General features: G+C 38.9%; 2 protein-coding genes across 6 annotated transcripts in view; one reads left to right on the forward strand and one right to left on the reverse strand.

Annotated features, from left to right (window-relative positions):
- clpp (caseinolytic mitochondrial matrix peptidase proteolytic subunit) lies at window positions 1-13,189 on the reverse strand. The gene is made up of 7 exons (XM_077734865.1): window positions 13,022-13,189; window positions 6,751-6,849; window positions 5,270-5,341; window positions 5,089-5,185; window positions 4,232-4,419; window positions 4,019-4,124; window positions 1-601 (listed from the first exon to the last, which is right to left on the reverse strand). The coding sequence occupies exons 1-7, from the start codon at window positions 13,037-13,039 to the stop codon at window positions 393-395; spliced, it is 789 nt and encodes a 262-aa protein (XP_077590991.1). The 5' UTR covers window positions 13,040-13,189; the 3' UTR covers window positions 1-392.
- The window catches only part of engase (endo-beta-N-acetylglucosaminidase), a 46,519-nt gene continuing 37,258 nt past the window's right edge, over window positions 13,156-22,416 (forward strand). The window contains exons 1-3 of one of the 5 annotated variants that reach the window (XM_077734861.1): window positions 13,157-13,690; window positions 16,867-16,931; window positions 21,186-21,387. In XM_077734861.1, coding sequence (XP_077590987.1) covers window positions 16,868-16,931; window positions 21,186-21,387 — 266 coding nt within the window. In that variant the 5' untranslated portion in view covers window positions 13,157-13,690; window position 16,867. Of the gene's footprint in view, window positions 13,691-16,866; window positions 16,932-21,185; window positions 21,388-22,416 lie in introns of those variants that run through there. The other 4 variants (XM_077734864.1, XM_077734860.1, XM_077734863.1 and 1 more) reach the window with 4 other exon arrangements.

Consider the following 22,416-nt stretch of genomic DNA (forward strand, 5'->3'; position numbering starts at 1 on the left):
TACTTTTCAACATCAATACTATGCTATTTTTATTTCTGCTTTTGTATTTCCCATGAGTTGTGGTCACGATTAGTGCTTTCCTTCACCCAAAAACACTGTCACAGTCGTGTGTAGCATTAATAGATAAAGTATACATATTCCAGACCCTGTTTTGTACTTACACTACATTGAACAATTAAGGCGGCTGGCAATTCATTAATATATACACAAAACGTATGCATTTATAAATAGTAGCCATTTTAGGTTAATTAGGTAGTCATCTATCTTACTCAAATTGACTATTGCAGATGGTAAAAAAAAAGTGATAACTATGCCCAATAATGCCAGTGTGTGATATTATGCAAGCAAAGTCTTACACAAACACGCAGCACACTGCTATGGTCACTTATAGTTCAATTTATTATGATGTGCGGTTTAGCGTCACTTTCAGGTGTCGGAGATTCCAGGGTTGTTGAGGGATTAGCCACTGTGACAGACTCCTTCTGAACCAGCTCAGGCTCATCTTTACCAGCTTGAGGTGGGTGGACGAGAACCAGGTCGATAAGCCCAAAGTCCTGGGCCTCCATGGGGCTCATATATCGGTCTCGCTCCATTACATTTTCTAAAAGATAAAACATTTAAAAGATCACCTAAATGGTAATTTCTCCCTAAAATAATAAGAAACTTTAGGACCCAGTACAACTAAAAAACATCAGCGGAACTGATGAAAATAAGATTTACAATGGTACCTCGGGATACCAGTTTATTGCATCCGGGACTGAGCTCCTATGTCGATTTACTCGTAACCTAAACAAACATTTCCCATAGAAATGAACTACAAACAAATTAATTTGTTCCAACCCTCTGAAAAAACACCCAAAACAGAATATTGGTTAGAAAAAATATTTTTATTTGTTCAAATTTCCCGTCTATTAACAAAGTAACAAATAACTAGTGGTTTAATAGTACGAAAATGTGTTTAATATTATTAAAATTAGATATCGGAAGGGGGGGAGAGGGGGACAGAAAGAGACTGGGACAGGGGGGGGGGGACTTTTAGCACGGCAACATGCTCGTAACAACACTATTAATATAACAGATTTAAATGAACTTGGATTATGATCCAAATAAATTTAATCTCACTTTCCACTTAATTTTATTCTAATTTAGTTTAAATTTTTTATACCTTTCTTCTCCCGGGTGGCTCTATTTGTCCCGCCTCCACCCTGACTTTCAGATGCAACATATCAAGGGTTGTTTGCTTTTGTCAAAATATTCCCAAAATGATGCACACACAAATGTCTTCACTAAAGGATAATGCCAGACCACTTGCCAACTCGCCCGGGAAGTAGTACTCTTAAAATAAAATCAAATGCAATGCTCCGCCCAGTGCTCGTAGACATTTCACGAGGGAGTTGCGACCAGAAGAAGTGCCCACAATGTTCTTATGAGCAGCTCTCGCGTACGCTGTATATTCGTATATCAAAATTTGTCTCGCATCTCAAGACAAATATTTGGTCAAAATTTTACTCGTCTTTCTCCCTCTAACAAATAACTGGTGGTTATGATGTTTGATACTAAAATAAGACATTCAGTACAATGCAGAGTTCGCGGATGATAGAGAGAGAAAGTTGCTTGGGCCTTCTCGGGGTAGCTGGCAGACAGTCTAGTCTCACCAGCATATCCAAAGTCGGCTCCGTGGCCTTCTCCCGGTGGGACATGCCTGGAACACCTCCCGAGGGAGGCGTCCAGGGGGCATCCTGGTCAGATGCCCGAGCCAACGCATCAGGCCCCTCTCGATCCTGAGGAGCAGCGGCTCTACTCCTAGCCCCTCGCGAATGACCGAGCTTCTCACCTTATCTCTAAAAGAGAGACCCGACATTCTGCGGGGCAAATTCAGTTCAGCCGCTTGTAACCGAAATCTCATTCTTTCGGGCACGACCCACAATTTGCGATCATAGTTGCGGGTAGCAACGTAGAACGACCGGTAAATAGAGAGCCTCACCTTTTGGATCAGCACCTTCACCACAAGACACCGGTGCAGAGTCTGCATCACTACAGACGCTGCACCGATCCATTCCTCCCTCACTCGTGAACAAAACCTCAAGGTATTTAAACTCCTCAACCTGGGGAAGGACGTGATCCCCAACCCAGAGAAGGCATGCCACTTTTTTCCCAAATGATTATCTTGGTCTCAGATTTGGAGGGGCTGATTCTAGTTAGTTGCGAATCGTTCCAGAAAGAGTCGGAGATTACGGCCTGATGACACCAATAGAACATCATCTTCAAAAAGCAGGGATGCAATCCTGAGGCCACCAAATCGGACCCCCTCAACACCACGGCTGTGCCTAGATATTTGGTGCTCGGACGTTTGGTCTCCAGTCTTTTGTTGCCGGTCAAATAGTGACAGATTTACTGTTGAAGCCAGCTCTCAAAATTATATTCATGGGAGATTTTAATATCTAAGAGAGAAAGTTTAATATCCAAGTACATTTGACCGGCGACCAAAAGGGACCAAAATACCAGCGACCAAACGTCCGGTCACGAGATATTTTGTCCATAAAAGTGATGAACAGAATTGTTGATATAGGGCAGCCCTGACGAAGTCCAACCCCCACTGGAAACGGATCCGACTTACTGTCGGCTACATGGATCAGACTTTGACAATGGCCATAAAGGGACCGGACCCGGGTAACGGAACCCCATACTCCGCCCACACAACTACCTGGGGGACAGGGTCGAATGCCTTCTCCAATTGCACAAAGCACATGTAGACTGCTTCGGCGAAATCCCATGCCTCCCTAATAACCCTGTTGAGAGTATAGCGCTGGTCCACTGTTCCACAGCCAGGACGAAAACAACACCACTCCCCCTGAATGCGAGATTCGACCTCCAGACAGACCCCTCCTCTCCAGTATCCCAGAATAGACCTTCCCGGGAAGGCTGAGAACTGTGATTCCCTAGTAATTGGAACACACAACCCCCTTTTTAAAAAGGGGAACAACCACCCCAGTCTGCCAATCCTGAGCCACTGTCCCCGATCTCCACGTGATGTTGCAGAGGCATGTCAACCAAGACAGCCCCACAACATCCAGAGCCGTTAGAACCTCTGGGCGGATCTCATCCGCTGGAGGTGGTTAAAAAGCACTTCAACCCCAGAGATATGAGAGTACGCCCCAGAGTTCCCCCCGGCTCTGCTTCCTCTTGGGAAGGCGTGTCGGGGGAATTGAGAAGATCTTCTAAATATTCGGACCACCGATTTACAACATCCCGAGTCGAGGTCAGCAGCCCCCCATCCCCACAAACACCGTGTTGATGGTGCACTGCTTCCCGCTCCAGAGACGCCAGCTGGTGAACCAAAATTTAATGTTAAAATATGGAGAGTTGTTGTGAAATAGCCAATTAGAGCCCAGTGTAGTGAGTGAAATTGTAAAGCGAGATGCAATGAATCGTAAATCGTGAGCAAAAGCACATTGAAGATGAATAAACGATTAGATAATAATGATAAACCATTATTTTTGAACTGCTGTTCAAAATAAGTATTACAAATATTGATGAAACAGGCCTGGACAGAAACAATGTTTACACATTTGGTTTACACGTTTGGTTGCACAACCGTTTGAGGCAGTCAGTGCGAACAAAGGATTTTTGTGAGACTTTAGTAATTGACCCACTCTTTAACTCACCAGAAATATTAAACAATAAAATAAATAAACAAAAAATGTATTGCTCTGGACAATGTCAAAATCCTTCCACATTATACCTGTGGATTGTGTATCATTAGTCAAGGGACTGTATACAACATTCTTACCACACAATTGTTTTCTGTGTATGACGTGATTTGTTTTTTTAAGTGCATTTCTAGCTCAAGGAACAATTAATTTGTATGCTAAAAGAATGTATTGCATGATAATATTTTTGTTTCAAATAAACACCTCGAAAAGGAAGAAAAAATGAAGAGGTTTATGATTGATCGAACTGTGAGCTTTTATTAAAATAAAACATTTAAAAAAGTGTTGATTAACAACTGGAGCCCTACCTATTGTTGTCAGCAGTTGGCCAGTGTGTTTGGCATATAGATTGTTTATTTGTTTCTTTAATTTCAGGATCTCCTCAGCCTGGATGGCAATATCAGTAGCCTGACCCTGAAAAACAAGATGAATTACACTGTAACATATGAAGCATCAAATATTTTACCAGTCACAGTTTTAGAAAATTTCATAGTGTCGTTGGAAAATTTGGTTCCACCTACCCTGGCACCTCCAGATGGCTGATGGACCATGATACGAGCATTAGGTAAAGAATGCCTCATGCCAGTTGTCCCTGCTGCCAGAAGCAAACTACCCATGCTCGCCGCTTGTCCAACACACCAAGTGGAGATGGGATTAAGTATATATTGCATAGTATCGTAAATGGCCAGGCCTGCTGTCACTACACCACCTAGAGGAATTGAAAAGGTTCTCACAAGTGTGTGTATGTATGTGTGTCTGTCTATGTGTATGTGTGTGTGCATGTATATGTGTGTGTGTATGTGTGTGTGTGTGTGTGTCTATGTGTGCGTGTCTAGTTGTATGTGTGTGAACGTGTGTACGTGTGTATGTGTGTACGTGTGTACGTGTGTGTGTACGTGTGTGTGTACGTGTGTATGTGTACGTGTGTATGTGTGTGTACGTGTGTATGTGTGTACGTGTGTATGTGTGTACGTGTGTACGTGTGTATGTGTACGTGTGTGTGTGTACATGTGTGTATGTGTGTATGTGTTTGTATGTGTGTGTGTATGTGTGTGTGTATGTGTATGTGTGTATGTGTGTGTGTATGTGTGTGTGTGTGTATATGTGTGTGTGTATGTGTGTGTATATGTGGATGTGTGTGTACATGTGTGTGCATGTGTGTGTGTGTATGTGTGTTTATGTGTGTATGTGCGTATATGTGTGTGTGTATGTGCGTATGTGTGTGTATGTGTGTGTGTATGTGTGTATATGTGTGTGTATATGTTGATGTGTGTGTGTATATGTGGACGTGTGTGTACATGTGTGTGCATGTGTGTGTGTACTTGTGTGTGTACACAGGCACACACACACACAGACACATACACACATTATTGCTTACCTGGGCTGTTGATGTACATGTGAATAGGTTTGTTGTTGCTTTCTGATTGAAGAAAAAGCAGCTGGGCAATCACCAGACTGGCAACAGCGTCATCAATCTTCGATGGGGAGCGAAAGAATATCCCGTCAACATCATTGAACAATATCCTAAAACACAAACTTCAATAAAGAAGGACACTCACTGGGCCCATTACACAAATTATTCTCTCTCTAAGTAGGCGAGAATATATGTCATATGCTCGTTCTCCTCGCCCCTAAAAAATAAAAAAGCACAACATATAAAATTAAGTACATACTTACATCTAATGCAGTGGTTCTTAACCTAGTTGGAGCTACCGAACGACGGGACATGGCGACGGGACATGGCGACGGGACATGGCGACGGGACATGGCGACGGGACATGGCGACGGGACATGGCGACGGGACATGGCGACGGGACATGGCGACGGGACATGGCGAGGGGACATGGCGAGGGGACATGGCGAGGGGACATGGCGAGGGGACATGGCGAGGGGACATGGCGAGGGGACATGGCGAGGGGACATGGTGAGGGGACATGGCGAGGGGACATGGCGAGGGGACATGGCGAGGGGACATGGCGAGGGGACATGGCGACGGGACATGGCGACGGGACATGGCGACGGGACATGGCGACGGGACATGGCGACGGGACATGGCGACGGGACATGGCGACGGGACATGGCGACGGGACAGTCTCATTTGTGGGCCCCTTGATAAAAAGAAAATACATCCACAAAGTAGGGTCACCCCTATTATTTATTTCTTTTTTTTAAGTTCATAAAAATTTGAAAATTCACGCTGAAATCAGAAGCTACTCGTGGTACTAGGACTCAGCACTGAACAAAAAAATACATTTAAAAAAACAGAGAAAAAAAATATATATGTATATATATGTATGTGTGTGGTGTGTGTGTTTGGTGTGTTTGTTGTGTTTGGTGTGTGTGTGTGTTTGGTGTGTGTGTCTGTGTGTGTGTGTTTGGTGTGTGTGTGTGTGTTTGGTGTGTGTGTGTGTGTTTGGTGTGTGTGTATGTGTTTGGTGTGTGTGTTTGGTGTGTGTGTTTGGTGTGTGTGTGTTTGGTGTGTGTGTGTTTGGTGTGTGTGTTTGGTGTGTGTATGTTTGGTGTGTGTGTGTTTGGTGTGTGTGTGTTTGGTGTGTGTGTTTGGTGTGTGTGTGTGTGTGTGTGGTGTGTGTGTGTGTGTGGTGTGTGTACGTGTATATAATTTTTTTTTAATAGGGGTTACCTTAAGACAAAATAATAACACCTTTCTTTTCCACAACCATTGTTTACATTGTTTCATCTTGAAGGCATGGTAACCTTGAAAATTCTTATTGGGCGAATAATACATATTTTCTTTCAGAAGTAAACTCACTCTGATGATGATGACCAACATTTTACGTGGTCTGCGCAAATGTAACCTATGTTACCTTTCAGAAGCACTGTAAACACACTGTAAATTAGGGTACGAAATAGCCTGTCAAAATGTACGCGTATTAATGTTGATATGTTTCAGGCGATAACGGAGTGTTTAAGCTAGAAAAATTGAACAAATTTAGCAAGAGGCACCCTTTCAAAGAAAAACAAAACAAGAATAGCACCATTTTATAAAATACAAATTAGAACTAGAAAATATTTCACTGACCGTTTGCTCTATGACTATGGGTATTAGAGGACTTCTCCATGCAGGACTCTTGTGGATAGATCTGAATTTCAGTCCCTGACCCAGACTTTTAAACACATTCTAGAAAACAAAAAGAAGATAAAAACAGGATAAAATTTAGGAGTATAAAAATGTCACCAAGTGATGGACAGAACATAATAATAATCGGACATAGGCCCCGTCGTCATCACCAACAACAAAAGCGTACTTGTCATCACACCCAGAAACTGCACATGACAAAATTGGTAATCCTTCTCCATAAGGTGCGTTTACTCGGCAAAAGACCTAAATAAGTGATAGTTACGGAATTGTAATTTGGCATTCGATACTTCGCGTCACCCTCCAACGAACGGGTCACTTATCTCTCACCGTCTTTCACTTACCTTCAGTCAGCCAGTAGGAGGCAGATCACCACCCAAACATCTATTCATATTATCTCAGAAGGGAATGTATTGTGTTACCGCAAATTTAGAGTTCTGATGGATGTGGGGGGAAAAAACTGTCCTTAAGCCTATTTTTCCATGCTTTGTGGGACCTATAGGGTCTGCCAGAGGGCAGCAGCTGGAACAGATTGTGACCAGGATGGTATGGATCCCCTACAATGTTCCTGGCTCTGCTGAAGTAACGAGGGCTGGCAATGTCTTCCAGTGAGGGCAGAGAGCAGCCGACGATCCTCTGGGCAGTGTTTATCACGTTCTGCATGGACTTTTTGTCTGCTGCTGTGCTTCGAGCATACCACACTGTGATGCAGTATGCCAGGATGCTCTCTACAGTGGTTCTATAGAAGATTATCAGAACCTTGGTATCCAAGTTGTTTCTCCCAAGTACCCTGAGTGTTTCTCGGCCTTCTTCACCACTGCTGTGATGTTTGTAGACCATCAGAGCTTATTCGTGACGTGAACCCCAGGAATTTAAAGGACTGGAACCTGTCTACACATACTCCATTTATGAGGAGAGGGGCCAGATTTGGGCTGTGTTTGCGAAAATCCAGGATTATTTCTTTAGTTTTTGTGGTGTTCAGTGTGAGATTGTTCACCGAGCACCACGAAAACAGTTTGTTGACCTCATCTCTTTAGGCCGACTCATTCCCTCCTGAGATGAGTCCGACCACAGTGGTGTCATCAGGAAATGTAATGGTGTTAGACTGGTGGGTTGGTGTACAGCAGGGGTCTCAAACCCCCGGCCCGCGGGGCAACTGCGGCCCCCGGGACGATAATTTTCGGCCCGCGTCTTAATATGAAAGATTAATGTCCGTGCGGCCGGCAAGATTGATATAAATGACACTTGTTGTTTTCGGAGCTAGATGAACCAATCACGGTGAGGTATACAGCTCCAGAGGGCGGGACATTGGCCGGGCTGTCCAGGGCCTCACTCACTCATTCACTCCTCCAATCAGCTGGGCGGAGGGGAAGCCGTGAAGCCGATCACTCCGCTCGGCTCAGAGAGCTGCCGTAATCTAATACGATCGGAGAGCGAAAGTGCGCATGTGCCACAGACCCGCGCGACTGAAAGTTAAAAGTTCAATCCGAGAATCATTCCAAGTGTAAACACATATTACAGCCCCTGAGATGTCTGTTTCAAAGCCTGCCGTGAAGAGAAAGGTCAGTGATGAGCACAGACAGTTTCAAAAAAAAAAAGTGGAGAGTGCAATATTTCTTCGTTGAGCACCGGGGCACACCGACGTGTCTCATTTGCACTGAAAAAGTAGCGGTGCACAAGGAATACAATTGAAACGTCATTATACTACGAGACATACTGAGGAGTACAAAAAATACCAGCGAGATGAGAGAGCCAACCAGGTTGACAGTCTTAAAACACGTCTTCTGAGGCAACAGGATTTCTTCAAGAAGGCTACCAAAGAAAGTAATGCAGCAGTCGAAGCTAGCTACGCCATTTGTGAGCTGATTGCTAAAGCAAGAAATCCATTTACAGAAGGTGAATTTATCAAAAAGTGCATATTACAGGCTGCACATAATGTCTGTCCAGAAAAGAAAAGTCGGTTCAACCACACCAACCTTTCTGCCAACACCATGGTAGAGCACATTTCTGACCTGTCGGGTGACATTTATGATCAACTGTATGAGAAAGCGCAATGTTTCAGTGTATGTTCAGTGGCTCTTGAGACCACAGACATCACAGACACTGCCCAGCTCGCAATATATGTCCGTGGTGTTGATGACAATTTTGAAGTGATGGAGGAGTTGCTCACAGTAATTCCAATGCATGGCCATACCACCACTGAGGAGTTATTTCATCAGCTGTGTGATGCCATTGAGAATGGCGGTTTGCCATGGGAGAGCTTTGTTGGAATAACAACTGATGGAGCCCCATCAATGATTGGCAGGAAGAATGGGCCATGTGCCTTTTTGGGAGCACATACTTGTGTGAGAAACTCTTCTCCACCTTGAACTTCAATAAGTCCAAATATAGGTCCAGACTTATTGATGAGCATCTTCAAGCTCTATTGAAGGTCTCCACTGCTTCCTCCCTCAAACCAAATGTGGCTCAGATATGTGAGAAGAAGCGCTGCCAGGTCTCTAGCAGCAAGAAGTAAGAGAAGCTGTGTCCAGAATATTTCATGTTCAATGTTCCATTGAAGTTCAGAAAGCTAAAATTTAAAGAGCTGTTAATACAGACTTTTGAAACTTTTGAATAAAAATAATTTGTTTTCTCTACTTAGCCAGCCACTGTATATCTACTATATGCTCATTTTTTTTAAATTACTGATTGTTTTATTTTTTATTCATCTTTAAGTTAATTTATTTAATTCATTATGTTTCATTAAAAAATAAAGATATTTGATAACGTTGGAATGGAATGGTTGGAATCCTGTTGCGGCCCAGTCTCACCCAGACTCTGCCACTAGCAGCCCCCAGGTCAATTGAGTTTGAGACCCCTGGTGTACAGGGAGTACAGAAGAGGACTCAGTATACAGCCTTGAGGGGATCCAGTGCTCAGTGTAATGGAGGAAGAGATGTGGGGACCAAGTCTAACAGTTTGTGGTCGGTTGGTCAAGAAGTTCTTTATCCAGCAGCAGATGGACGAGGATAGTCCAAGGTGGGAGAGTTTGTCAGTCGGAATGTCCGGTTTTACTGTGTTAAAGGTAGAGCTATAGTTAATGAAAAGCATCCTCACGTAATTCCCACCGTGTTCCAGGTGGCTCAGTGTTGTATGTAGAGCAATGACGATAGCATCCTCAGTGGACCTGTTTGCTCTGTAAGTGTAAGTGCCATGTTAACGTTCGCATTCGGAGGTATATAGATAGCCAATACTATGACGACCGTTAGCTCTCTCGGTAAATAATAGGGCCTACATCGTATTGCTAATAGCTCTAAATCTGGGGAACAGTGAGTGTCAATGATCTTACTGTCACAACACCATTCATTGTGTATAAACATGCAAAGTCATCCTCCTTTGCTTTTGCCTGTTAATTCTTTTGAACGATTGTTCCGAAAAAGTGTTCGGCTAGCTAGCGATACCGCAGCGTCAGGGATATGCGGGTGTAACCACGTTTCCGTGATGAGAATAATGTTAACATTATGAACATACACAAACAACTCTGCACCACTCCAAAGGAAGCGGAATGTGGGTATGGGAGCTCCAAGCAATGCTGACATCAGATGAGGAAGGCGGCTTTCAATTGCTCTCTTACATTCAACGAGAACATTTGAGATACGAGGAGAATTCCGGGCAAATTTTTGCCTTGACATCCATGACAAATTTGAGATACGATCATACGTGAGGTTCATGTGCCCGCCCGGGTAGCCGGGTTGCTGCTCATGAGGACAGCATCTCTCGGTCTTTCTCGCCGAATCTCCCTCGTGTAAAGATACCTATGAGCACCTGTACATGTACGAGTACATGTTGGATTTTCTACTGGAGATAGCGCGACCGATAATGTGCGGAACAGCCAGCGGAATATAGGCAGTGTTCTCGTTACCTCTGCGTCCTGCGTCTGATACGCACAGCTTTTCTTCCAGACGCACAATTTCAAGTAATGTGCTTTTTTCGGACGCAAAGAAATGTTCATCAAAAAAAAAAAACCAAAACACATATATCCGATAGCAAACCAATTTATTCCACATAATCTTTGCGAAATAATTCTCGCGTGAACGAGACTAGCAGACGCTAGCAGACGAAGGAGAGGATGCGATAGCAAGAGTTTCGTAATAGTCTAAGAAAGATAAAAAATGTTTCAGAAAAAGCAAAACAGTCTGGATAGTTATTTCGCAGTTAAAAATACAACTAGTAAGAAAAGAACTGCAGAAGATTCGATCGATGATCATGAAGCAAAACGGGGTAAGCAAGGAAAAATACGCACATTTCAAAAGACTTGGTTGCAGCTGTTCGCGTGGTTACGATATGACGAGGAAAATAATTTCATGTACTGTGCTGTTTGTACGGATAACAAGCAGATAAATGGATTGATTGCGGCAGCTAAATGCACGAATGGCTGTGAGAGAGGTTTTTCTGTGCAGAACAGAATCCTCACAAAGAAAAGAAACAGGCTGCAAGTGGAAACTCAGCACAAACTGATGGTAGTGCAGCTGGCTAAAAGTGTGAACCATCAAAAGGCCCTGGAAAAGTGGAAAGGCTGCAAAGTAAATAAATAAAGATAAATAAACCCTAACCCTAAACCATATAATAAATAAATTAAATCTGAATGTTTATATATCGTTGTTTATGTTTTATTTGCATCCGTAGTATGTTGGGACTCGTGACAAGTTTCCTGGGACGCACAGTTTTCAGACAAGCGAATCCCTGGGACTCGCAGTGTGCCAATTGTAAAATTATCACTGTATAGGCACCTGAAAAAGACACCAGCGGAACCCTTAAAAGCGAGTCGTGGCTGGTTTGATCATTTTAAAAACAGGGATATGAAACAGGTTGTTTGGAACTTGCCTCTCATTCAAAATATTTCGATAATGACGCACACAAATATCATCACAATACGCATAATCCAAGCTTTAGAATTAGCACGACACATCACTTGTAGGTCTCTTGAAGGCACGCATGTTCTCCGCATTGTACGCTGGTAGCGGCTTAATTTTACAGTCACCGCTCGCATTAGCACACAAGGCTAGCTTTCATGGGTTTGTATTCCGGTAATGCCTTCTCTGCCACGATGAATGTCGGCCTGGGCATCTTCTTCCAAAAAAAGACCATCATCGCAGTTGAAAACTTGCTGGGGGATGTAACTTTCCCTGGAGACAATCAAGGCAAATGTCTTGATGCGTCCTTCTGCTTAAGGATGGTGGAAATGGTTGACGTATTCCTCTCGTATTGCTTAGCGAGCTAAGTAACGCATACCCCACTCATATTTTTCAATTATTTCGCGTTCCGTGTCCATTGTCAACGCCTTTTCTTTGCATAACTCTGCTGATCCATAGTAATATTGTTTACCTGGTATGTAAATGTGACCAACGTGGGGGAAAAGCGGGCGGGTGGGGAAATGCAGAGTCCGTCCAGTGGTAGTAGAAATATTTTATACACGAAAGAGATGCAAAAAAGACAGTGCCATGGCCACCTGGCTTTAGTCGCATCACAAACTTTGGATTGTATCTCGGGCAAATTATTCGATCAAAATTTTCGTCGTAAGACAAGAATGTCGTATGACGGAGCGGTCGTATCACAAGGTTCGACTGTACAAATGTTTTTCCAATCTAATATCCTGTTTTTTGGTGTTTTTTTTCAGAGGGTTGGAACGAATTAATTTGTTTTTAGATCATTTCTATGGGAAACTTTCATTTGAGATACATACGAACTCAGTCCCGGAATGCATTAAGATCGTATTTCGAGGTACCACTGTGTATATAAAGCCTGTGTTCTGGGCATGTCTGGTTGTAGGAGCATTCTCCACTTCTTCGTGTTTCTTGTTGGATTGAGTGAGTAATATTTTGCTTCTTCGTTTGGTGTGCGTCCCCTCTGACTAGTTTGATTAAGTTAACTTTGTCCCAGTTTTTATCATTTGTATGATTATTTTGGCAATAAATCTTAAGTTGTGTACCAGTACTTCACTCTCATTGTTTTGCTCACCGCATCCTTGATTCGACTTTGCTACGCAGTCGAAGCAAATAGTGACAAGGTTAAGCCATTAGGACTCTACATTTCTTTTACAAAATGGAATTTCGCATTCAGTCATTTACGTTGCGCTGCAATGAGCTCTAGCGAACAACTTTGTACAAAATCGTTTTTCAGACAGCCTGAATGTCCTGGTGAGTGCGTTAATAACATATTAGTTAGTTGTACAGACCTTATAAAGCACGTTCATGATTGGAAGCTTAGCTCGTAATCGCCGTTTCTAACAACGAAGTCCGATATGTTCTTGTCTGTCATGTAATTGTCTTCTCGTGTGATCGTGCAACGTCATCAGAGGTGGCCGAGTACGGTCCGGATTCCATGCTGTTCGAATACCCCGGATGTGTTTCACACTACCCATTTTATAGACTAGAGCGTGTGGGTACGCGATTTGTTTTGGGTGCCATGGTTTGAACCATGGGAATAAATGATGAACTATATTAAATGTTTAGAGATGGACACTGACACGAGCTGAGAGAGAAAAAGATTGGTGTCCACATTGGTTCTTTAATATATATTTTTAAATAATCATCTCTGTACGTGATGTCGTCAATCGCTATAGTATAAGCATATTTAAAGGGGCACTTTTCGAACGCTTTACGACTCTCAAGAACGACTGGCGCGCTTAGAAACAGGCATTTTTTGGGCGAACCTTTCGGCACCTCGGCCAATCATATAGCGACGAGAACTGAACGTCACTGCCCAAATTATGGACGCGTCGTGCGGATGCCTCCGGAAAATGTGCACTCCTGTCAAAAGTTGTTGACCACACGACAGAACAGTAGGAGAGGGTTGTTAATCTCTCAACATTTATGCTTGACCAAGACTACGCGGAAAACTGAAGGTATTTAAAATATTTGCTTTATTTTTTTATTTCTGTTGCCGCCTGCTGCCGTTGTTGGGGTTTGTTGTTATTTTCCACAGCTCCCGTCCATCCCTCTCAGCCAGAGCCAAAAGCTGCCCTTCTATGCCTCCTCTCCCAGCTCTTTTATGGCCTTCCTCATGTGGCCTCCATTCACCCGTGCGTCCCTCAGGAGTCGTGTTGTTGATAGCCCGACGTAGCATCATCAGCCAACCTCGACTGGGTAGATCAGGGGTGGGTAAACTTTTCGGCCCCACATTGACTTTAAAAATTTGACAGATGGGCCGGGTCAGAACAAGATGCGATATATATAAAAAACTGTATCCGTTAACAGTACATATGAAACATAAACAGAAAAAAGGACTAAAGTAGTAATATACTCATCACTCATCATTGAAGTAAAAAGTATAAAGTACAATGTAAAGTGAAAAGGAATGTATTCAGAAATATTAAAATGTAATTTAAAAAAGATAGAGTGGCTGTAAAACACGAAAAACAAATAAGAGTGGACAGAGCTACTGCCACTGGCTTCTGTGTGACGGCGCCATCTTGGGGGAAAAAATTCTTATTTGGACAACGTTCCTTGTCACCTCCGCCACCACCATCTCCTTCCTCTCCTTACGAATAGCCTTGGACCAGAATTGTGGTGCTTCCCCATCCTAGCCGTGCTCTTTCTGCCTGGACTGCCCATGATCTCCCGATGCTGCAGTCAATTGATGGCTTGGTCAACCTAAGGCCTGGACGATCCACATCCGGCCAGTGGGAACCTTGATGTTGGTGTTCCTTACTAACTGGTCAGTGGACTCGCTTAGCTCGAGAACCAGTTTAGACTTCTCTTGCCTGTATTGGGGTAGACCTGCCAACTGGCTTAATAATTGTTTGTTCATGTCGAGCAACTGTGGCCAAACTGGTTTTACAATTGTTTGTTAGGACAGTGGAATGTAGGATATGCCAACTAAGTGGCCTTGCAATTGTTTGTTCGCACCACGAATTGTAAGATAGCTAACTAGCTGGCCTTGCAATTGTTTCCTTGTATTGTGGAATATGGCCAACTCGCTTTGGAACTGTTTGTTCGAAACGTGCAATATAAGCTAGGCTGCAGCAGTTTGTGTGAGCTATAAAAAATCATGTTTGCATACAACTTAAACCTGCTAATGTCTAACCATATTAGCCCAAAGTTTTGTTTACATAAGCTCTGTGCTACATCACTGTCTTAGAAATATTACCCTATAGTTCCTATATAAAGACTGAGCTAGTGTTAATTCAGAGAGAATTGCGAGGAAGGCAGGCTGTGAGAGGATCACAGCTGTCAGAGCATTCTCCAACCATCCTGTAGTCTGGTAATAAACCTATTTCCTATTTGAATTGATCTCACTCTTTCTTAACCTGCTCCTGAAGTTGTATTTTCAGACCAATCACCTGTAGCCCGGACTTATTGACTGCAGTGGCAGTTGCAGTATATTCCTTCCAAAGAAGCCGGTTTCGGAAAGGCACTGTGCTAGACCTAGCCACTTTCTGATGAATGGATTGACTCTTCCATCCAAGATGGCGCATGGGTGCAGCTGTAAACAAACAGCAGCTTGACCACCCGGTGGAGTCTTTATTGTCGCTGCCGACTTCAACAAGCGTGTTTAAAGTCTGTTCTGCCTAAGTTTATTTAGTACGGGAAGTGTCACATTAGAGGAGACACAACTCTAGTCTAGAGTCTAGACCATGTTTATTCTTTATGTTTATGCTTATAAAGCCACTTCCCTCCCTTACCTGACTGGATGAAATCATCTCTGCCTGTCCCTCACCCACGCATACACTCCACTCGAGGCTAACAAGGCCACAAATAAAGATAATAATAACTTGGCCCGAGGATGTCCTTTCTCAGCTGCAGGGCTGTTTCCCGCACCAACTGGAAACTTTTCGAACACCACAACCTGCAGGACTACACAGACACTGTACTTTCCTATGTCAAAAACTGCACGGACAACGTCACTGTTAATAAATGAATACAGGTTTTTCCTAACCAAAAACCCTCGATCACCAACGAGACACGGGCCCTCATCAAATGCCCTAACACCGCCTTCGGGTCAGGGGACAAGGTACAATACAGTGCTGCCAGAGCTGAAGAAAGGCATTATAAAGGCCAAGGCAGCATATACAAAGAGAATTGAGGATCACTTCACAGGAAATAACCCACAGAAGATGTGGCAGGGAATACGACATATTACCAATTACAAGGACAATAATGTCTGTTAACGTGGATCCCTCACAAGCTGAGGAACTGAACCGTTTCTTCGTCCACTTTGAAACTGCCAAATCAGACCCAGTCTCAACACCCCCACCACCACCCTGCAGCAGTACACTGAAGTTTCGGGAACATGAAGTGAGACTGGTAATGCAGTCTGTGAACACCAGGAAGGCTGCTGGCCCCGACGGAGTACCCGTGAAGGTGCTCAAAGCCTGTGCTGACCACTTGGCTGGAGTTTTGACAAACATTTCAATTGTTCCCATCCTGCCTGAAATCTGCCACCAGTGACCATTATCCATGTCGCTAAAAAGCCAACCATTGACAGCCTGAATGACTATAGGCCTGTTGCACTCACGCCTGTGATCATGAAGTGCTTTGAAAAGTTGGCCTCCCGCCGATCAGGAATACAATCCTTCCCTCAGTTGACCGTCACCAGTTTGCTTATAAAGCAAACAGGTCCACTGAGGATGCTATCGTCATTGCTCTACACACAGCACTGAACCACCTGGAGCACCATGGGAATTACATAAGGATGCTTTTCATTGACTATAGCTCAGCCTTCAACATTATAATATCGGACCTCTGACTCATAACCGGTGTTTTGCAAGAGAGAATCGATCCTGACTCGTCTACGTTCGAGATCATTCTGCCGTCAGCCGCCTCTCTCTCGCATTTTATTTACATAAAATTTTACAACATGTATCTCAGCTCTCAAAACAATTAAAGGACTGCCAGATCTTCCCGAGAGAGCTCGTGTGAGCCAGACATGAAGAAGTCGATGTTTCGCATAACAATTGAAAGTTCTCTATCTTCCCAAGGAAGTTTGATGTGAACCACTTTCAGAAGTCTATGTTTCTCAAAACAATTGCAAGTCATCTGGATCCCACCATATCTTATTTTCACTTTTGTTTCCATCCAGGATGGAGTCTTGTCTGCATCAACCTATTCATGCGGTAATCAATTATTTGCCTTCACCATTACCAGGTTGGTTTTGATGTCTTAAAAATACACAATTTGTATACTGTATTTTCTCGCATATAAGCCACACCCTTAAAATTACCTAAAAATCATTGAATTTTACACTTTCATGCATATAAGCCGCCCCCTGATTGACAATTTTCACCTTTTTTTTATTCATGGTTATAATAGGGTGTACAAATCAATGTTCCCTCTAAGCTGCGCACGTGCGCAATTGCGCACTACTCTCGTCTTCTTTGCGCTGCACCAATCATATGGCGCGCAGTAAATAAAATCCAAACTATTTTTTTAAATTTATTTAGTATTTTTAATTTATTTATGTATTATTTATTTTTATTTATGTATTATTTATTTTTATTTATTATTATTATTATTATTATTATTATTATTATTATTATTATTATTATTATTATTATTATTATTATTATTATTATTATTATTATTATTATTATTATTATTATTATTATTATTATTATTATTATTATTATTATTATTATTATTATTATTATTATTATTATTATTATTATTATTATTATTATTATTATTATTATTATTATTATTATTATTATTATTATTATTATTATTATTATTATTATTATTATTATTATTATTATTATTATTATTATTATTATTATTATTATTATTATTATTATTATTATTATTATTATTATTATTATTATTATTATTATTATTATTATTATTATTATTATTATTATTATTATTATTATTATTATTATTATTATTATTATTATTATTATTATTATTATTATTATTATTATTATTATTATTATTATTATTATTATTATTATTATTATTATTATTATTATTATTATTATTATTATTATTATTATTATTATTATTATTATTATTATTATTATTATTATTATTATTATTATTATTATTATTATTATTATTATTATTATTATTATTATTATTATTATTATTATTATTATTATTATTATTATTATTATTATTATTATTATTATTATTATTATTATTATTATTATTATTATTATTATTATTATTATTATTATTATTATTATTATTATTATTATTATTATTATTATTATTATTATTATTATTATTATTATTATTATTATTATTATTATTATTATTATTATTATTATTATTATTATTATTATTATTATTATTATTATTATTATTATTATTATTATTATTATTATTATTATTATTATTATTATTATTATTATTATTATTATTATTATTATTATTATTATTATTATTATTATTATTATTATTATTATTATTATTATTATTATTATTATTATTATTATTATTATTATTATTATTATTATTATTATTATTATTATTATTATTATTATTATTATTATTATTATTATTATTATTATTATTATTATTATTATTATTATTATTATTATTATTATTATTATTATTATTATTATTATTATTATTATTATTATTATTATTATTATTATTATTATTATTATTATTATTATTATTATTATTATTATTATTATTATTATTATTATTATTATTATTATTATTATTATTATTATTATTATTATTATTATTATTATTATTATTATTATTATTATTATTATTATTATTATTATTATTATTATTATTATTATTATTATTATTATTATTATTATTATTATTATTATTATTATTATTATTATTATTATTATTATTATTATTATTATTATTATTATTATTATTATTATTATTATTATTATTATTATTATTATTATTATTATTATTATTATTATTATTATTATTATTATTATTATTATTATTATTATTATTATTATTATTATTATTATTATTATTATTATTATTATTATTATTATTATTATTATTATTATTATTATTATTATTATTATTATTATTATTATTATTATTATTATTATTATTATTATTATTATTATTATTATTATTATTATTATTATTATTATTATTATTATTATTATTATTAATTTTACCCCTTTCTCCATGATGGCGCCGTTTACGTGGCAGTAGCTCTGTCCACTTATGTTTTTCGTGTTTTACATGAAAAAATAGCGGGAACATTGACATGCACCTGCTTATAGCAGGTGTGATACTGGTGTGCCCATAGCGAGCAATGATCATGTCGCTCACACTGGTACTCCATACGCCCAGTGAGGTGGAGGGAACATTTGTTCAAATGTGTTACTTTGAAGGGAAAATCTTTAAGAAAAATCATCGCACTGAGGTACTGTATGAATCAAAAGCACATTGTGAGGGTTAACATGCTATAAAGACAATTAAGTTAAAGTTCTAACTAGTGCTGGGCAAATAGCAAAAATTGTTATCATAAAAAAAAAAAAAATACTTTTCCTTTCAAATTTGAGACTACTAACTTCTGTGAACAGGTAAATAAATTACTTGTTATTCAATTATGGAACTTTGAGTTTGATTTATTTAATAAGGGAGAGCACATATTAATGAACATATTCATATTCATGTTAATGGACATATATATGTAAACATGCAAGATTGTAGTCGATGCCTAATTTCCATCTTTACTTCTTTGTGCAGATTGAAGATAAACGATGACCCCTTCATTAGAAAATAATTTCAAATATAATAATTTTTAAAAGTATTTTTTGTTGTTTTGTACAATATAAATAAGGCATCTCCCTCTTTGCCCTCTGAAAAGTAAATAATAAAACCTCCAGAAATTTTGACAGGCGTCTCTTTTATAAATTTGCCTTGAAACTAAAAGTTGCTGTGCAATATGAAATCAATAAAATGTATCACTGAAGCATCACCTTTGGCAAGCAGACTATTTTTCGCCTCACAAAAAGAAACTAAATTTACCTCACTTATGGCCATTTAGAAAATTAAAATAAAATGAAAAAATAAAGAAGTTAGGAGGAACTTAACCCATTCTTATCCAAGATAACAAGTTTTTGATTTTTGCTACATTTTCATTTACATAGAATGGGGAAATACCTTGACATGAAGTAAAACATTGCAGGCTGTCCTCAAATGAGGACAGTGGGTTAAGGACATTTCCAATAAGCCTGCTCTTTTTGCAGGTATTTACAAGGCATCAAAGCTAAGAAAACGCCTAGGAGAATTCACTTGATCTTTTCGTGGATCGGATGTGTCGTCCTGAATCTCACAATCACTATTTTGGCTATGTTACAGTGAAATCTCGTTACTATGCCAACTTGTTACTATGCCAACTTGTTACTATGCCACTTTTCTCAGTCCCGACAAAATTCAATACAAAATAAATTTACTATTACTAGGGTTTACTACATTCCGTTCCTCTTTTTCCTTTTTGTAATCCCATAGTGGCTGATCACCATCTATTAACAAAGTAACACATAAGTGTTACTTTGTTAACACAAGTAATACACTAGTGGTTTAATAGTACTACAATCTGTTTAATAGTATTATAATTAGACGGATTTGGCGGAGGGGAGAGAGGAGAGGTGAGACTTTTTGCAACTTGGATAACGATGCAGACTCTAAAAAATATGTTTAGTCTAAACTTTAAATAAATTTGATAGTGATTTTGTTTTAAATTTTTATACCTTTCGTTTTTATACTTCTGGCTCTATTTGCCCCGCCTCCACCCTGACTTTCAGATACAACCTATCGAGGATTTTTTGCTGTTTTCTTCCCTTCAAAATATTCCGAAAATGATGGACACAAATGTCCTCGCAATAGGATAACTCACGGCCACTTGCCAACGAGAAGTAGTGTATACTTTCTTCATATTACCGATCGCTCCGCCAGTCGCACTGACTAAAGACTGCGGAGACTGAAGAGACGTGCGGTAGAGATGGATGGAAGTTTTCAAAGTATTTTGGTTGTTGTGTTTGCGAAAGAAAAGCTGTAAAAAGAAAGTGTTTGACATGAACCCGTCCCATTATTTTGGAAAATGATAGATCTCGTCTTTGTTTTGTATTCAATTGAATCGTTTTAACTTGATTTGGAAATCATTGTATTCAGGTTTTATTTATGTTTTAAGCCTCCATTTTGTTTTTTCCCTTATTTAACCATAATACTTGATAGCATCATCAACAAAGTAGAACCAAACACTTTAGAAGTCAAAGAATGAAAAAAATGCCCAGTATTGTTGTTGTTCACGCCTTTTTCCTCAAAGATAATGAAAAAATATTTTAGATTGGGTTAAGAATGCGAACATTAAAAGAAGGTACCAAATTCATAGCGTTTTTGGTTGTATTTGCACAATCTTTCAGTACTGTATAAAAACTCGTACTCCGTCTTCCTTCCTTTCAGTGAAGCACTATGATCCTGACACAACTGAACCAATTAGTTTTAGCCTTCAGACTTTGGATGAGCTGTTGGCATGGAAACAAACTGAGGTGAACCACTTTAATGTTGCAGTGGTTCCTCTGGCACCACGACAACCTGCACTGTCCAGTGTCTTACATCGAACTTTGGTATCTCATGACATGATGGGTGGATACTTAGATGACAGGTATGAATATAATGATCATTGTATTCCTAAATTTTTTTTAGTATAATGCACCCCATTCTACATTCGGTGAATACCATGTTATAAAAATCATACGCATACTAAAAACTTATTGGCCCATGATTTGGAGCAGGATAAGTGGTTTTGAAAATGAATGAATGAATGGCTTGTGTCACAAATATATTTCTTCAGGAATGGGGTTGTTTTATGAAGTCAACATATACTGGCTAGATGGATTTCTATATGTTAAACGTATAAAACAAATGGAGACTGCGACTGCAGTCAGTATTAATAAATTATTTGAAATGTGTTGTTTTACAACATTGCTCAGAATAAATAACGTTTCAAAATGAGGAAAATTAAGGGTGGCTTGTCAGGTTTTAAAAGTCTCTGCTGATTGGGCTCGTTAGGTTCATTTTTAGTTATTTTTAATTTAATATAAAAAAATACATGAAGAGTATTAATTTGTACATCAATTAATTGCACTTCTCTGGTGTTACTTGCGAGAGAGAATCCATTCTTACTTCGTCCTCGTCACAAATGATTCTCCTTGAGCGGCTTTTTCTACTGCCCATTTAAGGCCTCATATTAAAACAATTACAAGGTTATTGATTCGATCCAATTGCATAAGCAAAAATAACTGCAACAATAATCGCATATCAGGTATTTATTAATAAAAATTAAGGTTGTAACTAAAAAAAACACCATTAGAAATTAAACAAACAAGCCTCCATTCGGCAAAACAATTCTATGTTAAGCGAAACGAGCGTTACAATTTAAAACAATATGCGAGTAATCCCGGACGTTCATTGATAGGCATCCGCCAATCAACAATTTAAGCGTCTTCATTGCGAACTTGTATCTGGGGAAAAGGTCGAGTTTAATCCAAATCAAACAATCAACAGTCCTTAAATCCATGCGAGAAGCCAGGGTTTCTAATCCAACTTGATAGGGACCTTTCCCTCTGCTCATCAGGGCTGCAAGCAGATGCACCAAAGTGACCCCTTCCACCGTCAATATAAACAAAGCATT

Source organism: Stigmatopora nigra, chromosome 15 (genome assembly GCF_051989575.1).
Source record: "Stigmatopora nigra isolate UIUO_SnigA chromosome 15, RoL_Snig_1.1, whole genome shotgun sequence".
In the NCBI taxonomy this organism is placed as follows: Eukaryota; Metazoa; Chordata; class Actinopteri; order Syngnathiformes; family Syngnathidae; genus Stigmatopora; species Stigmatopora nigra.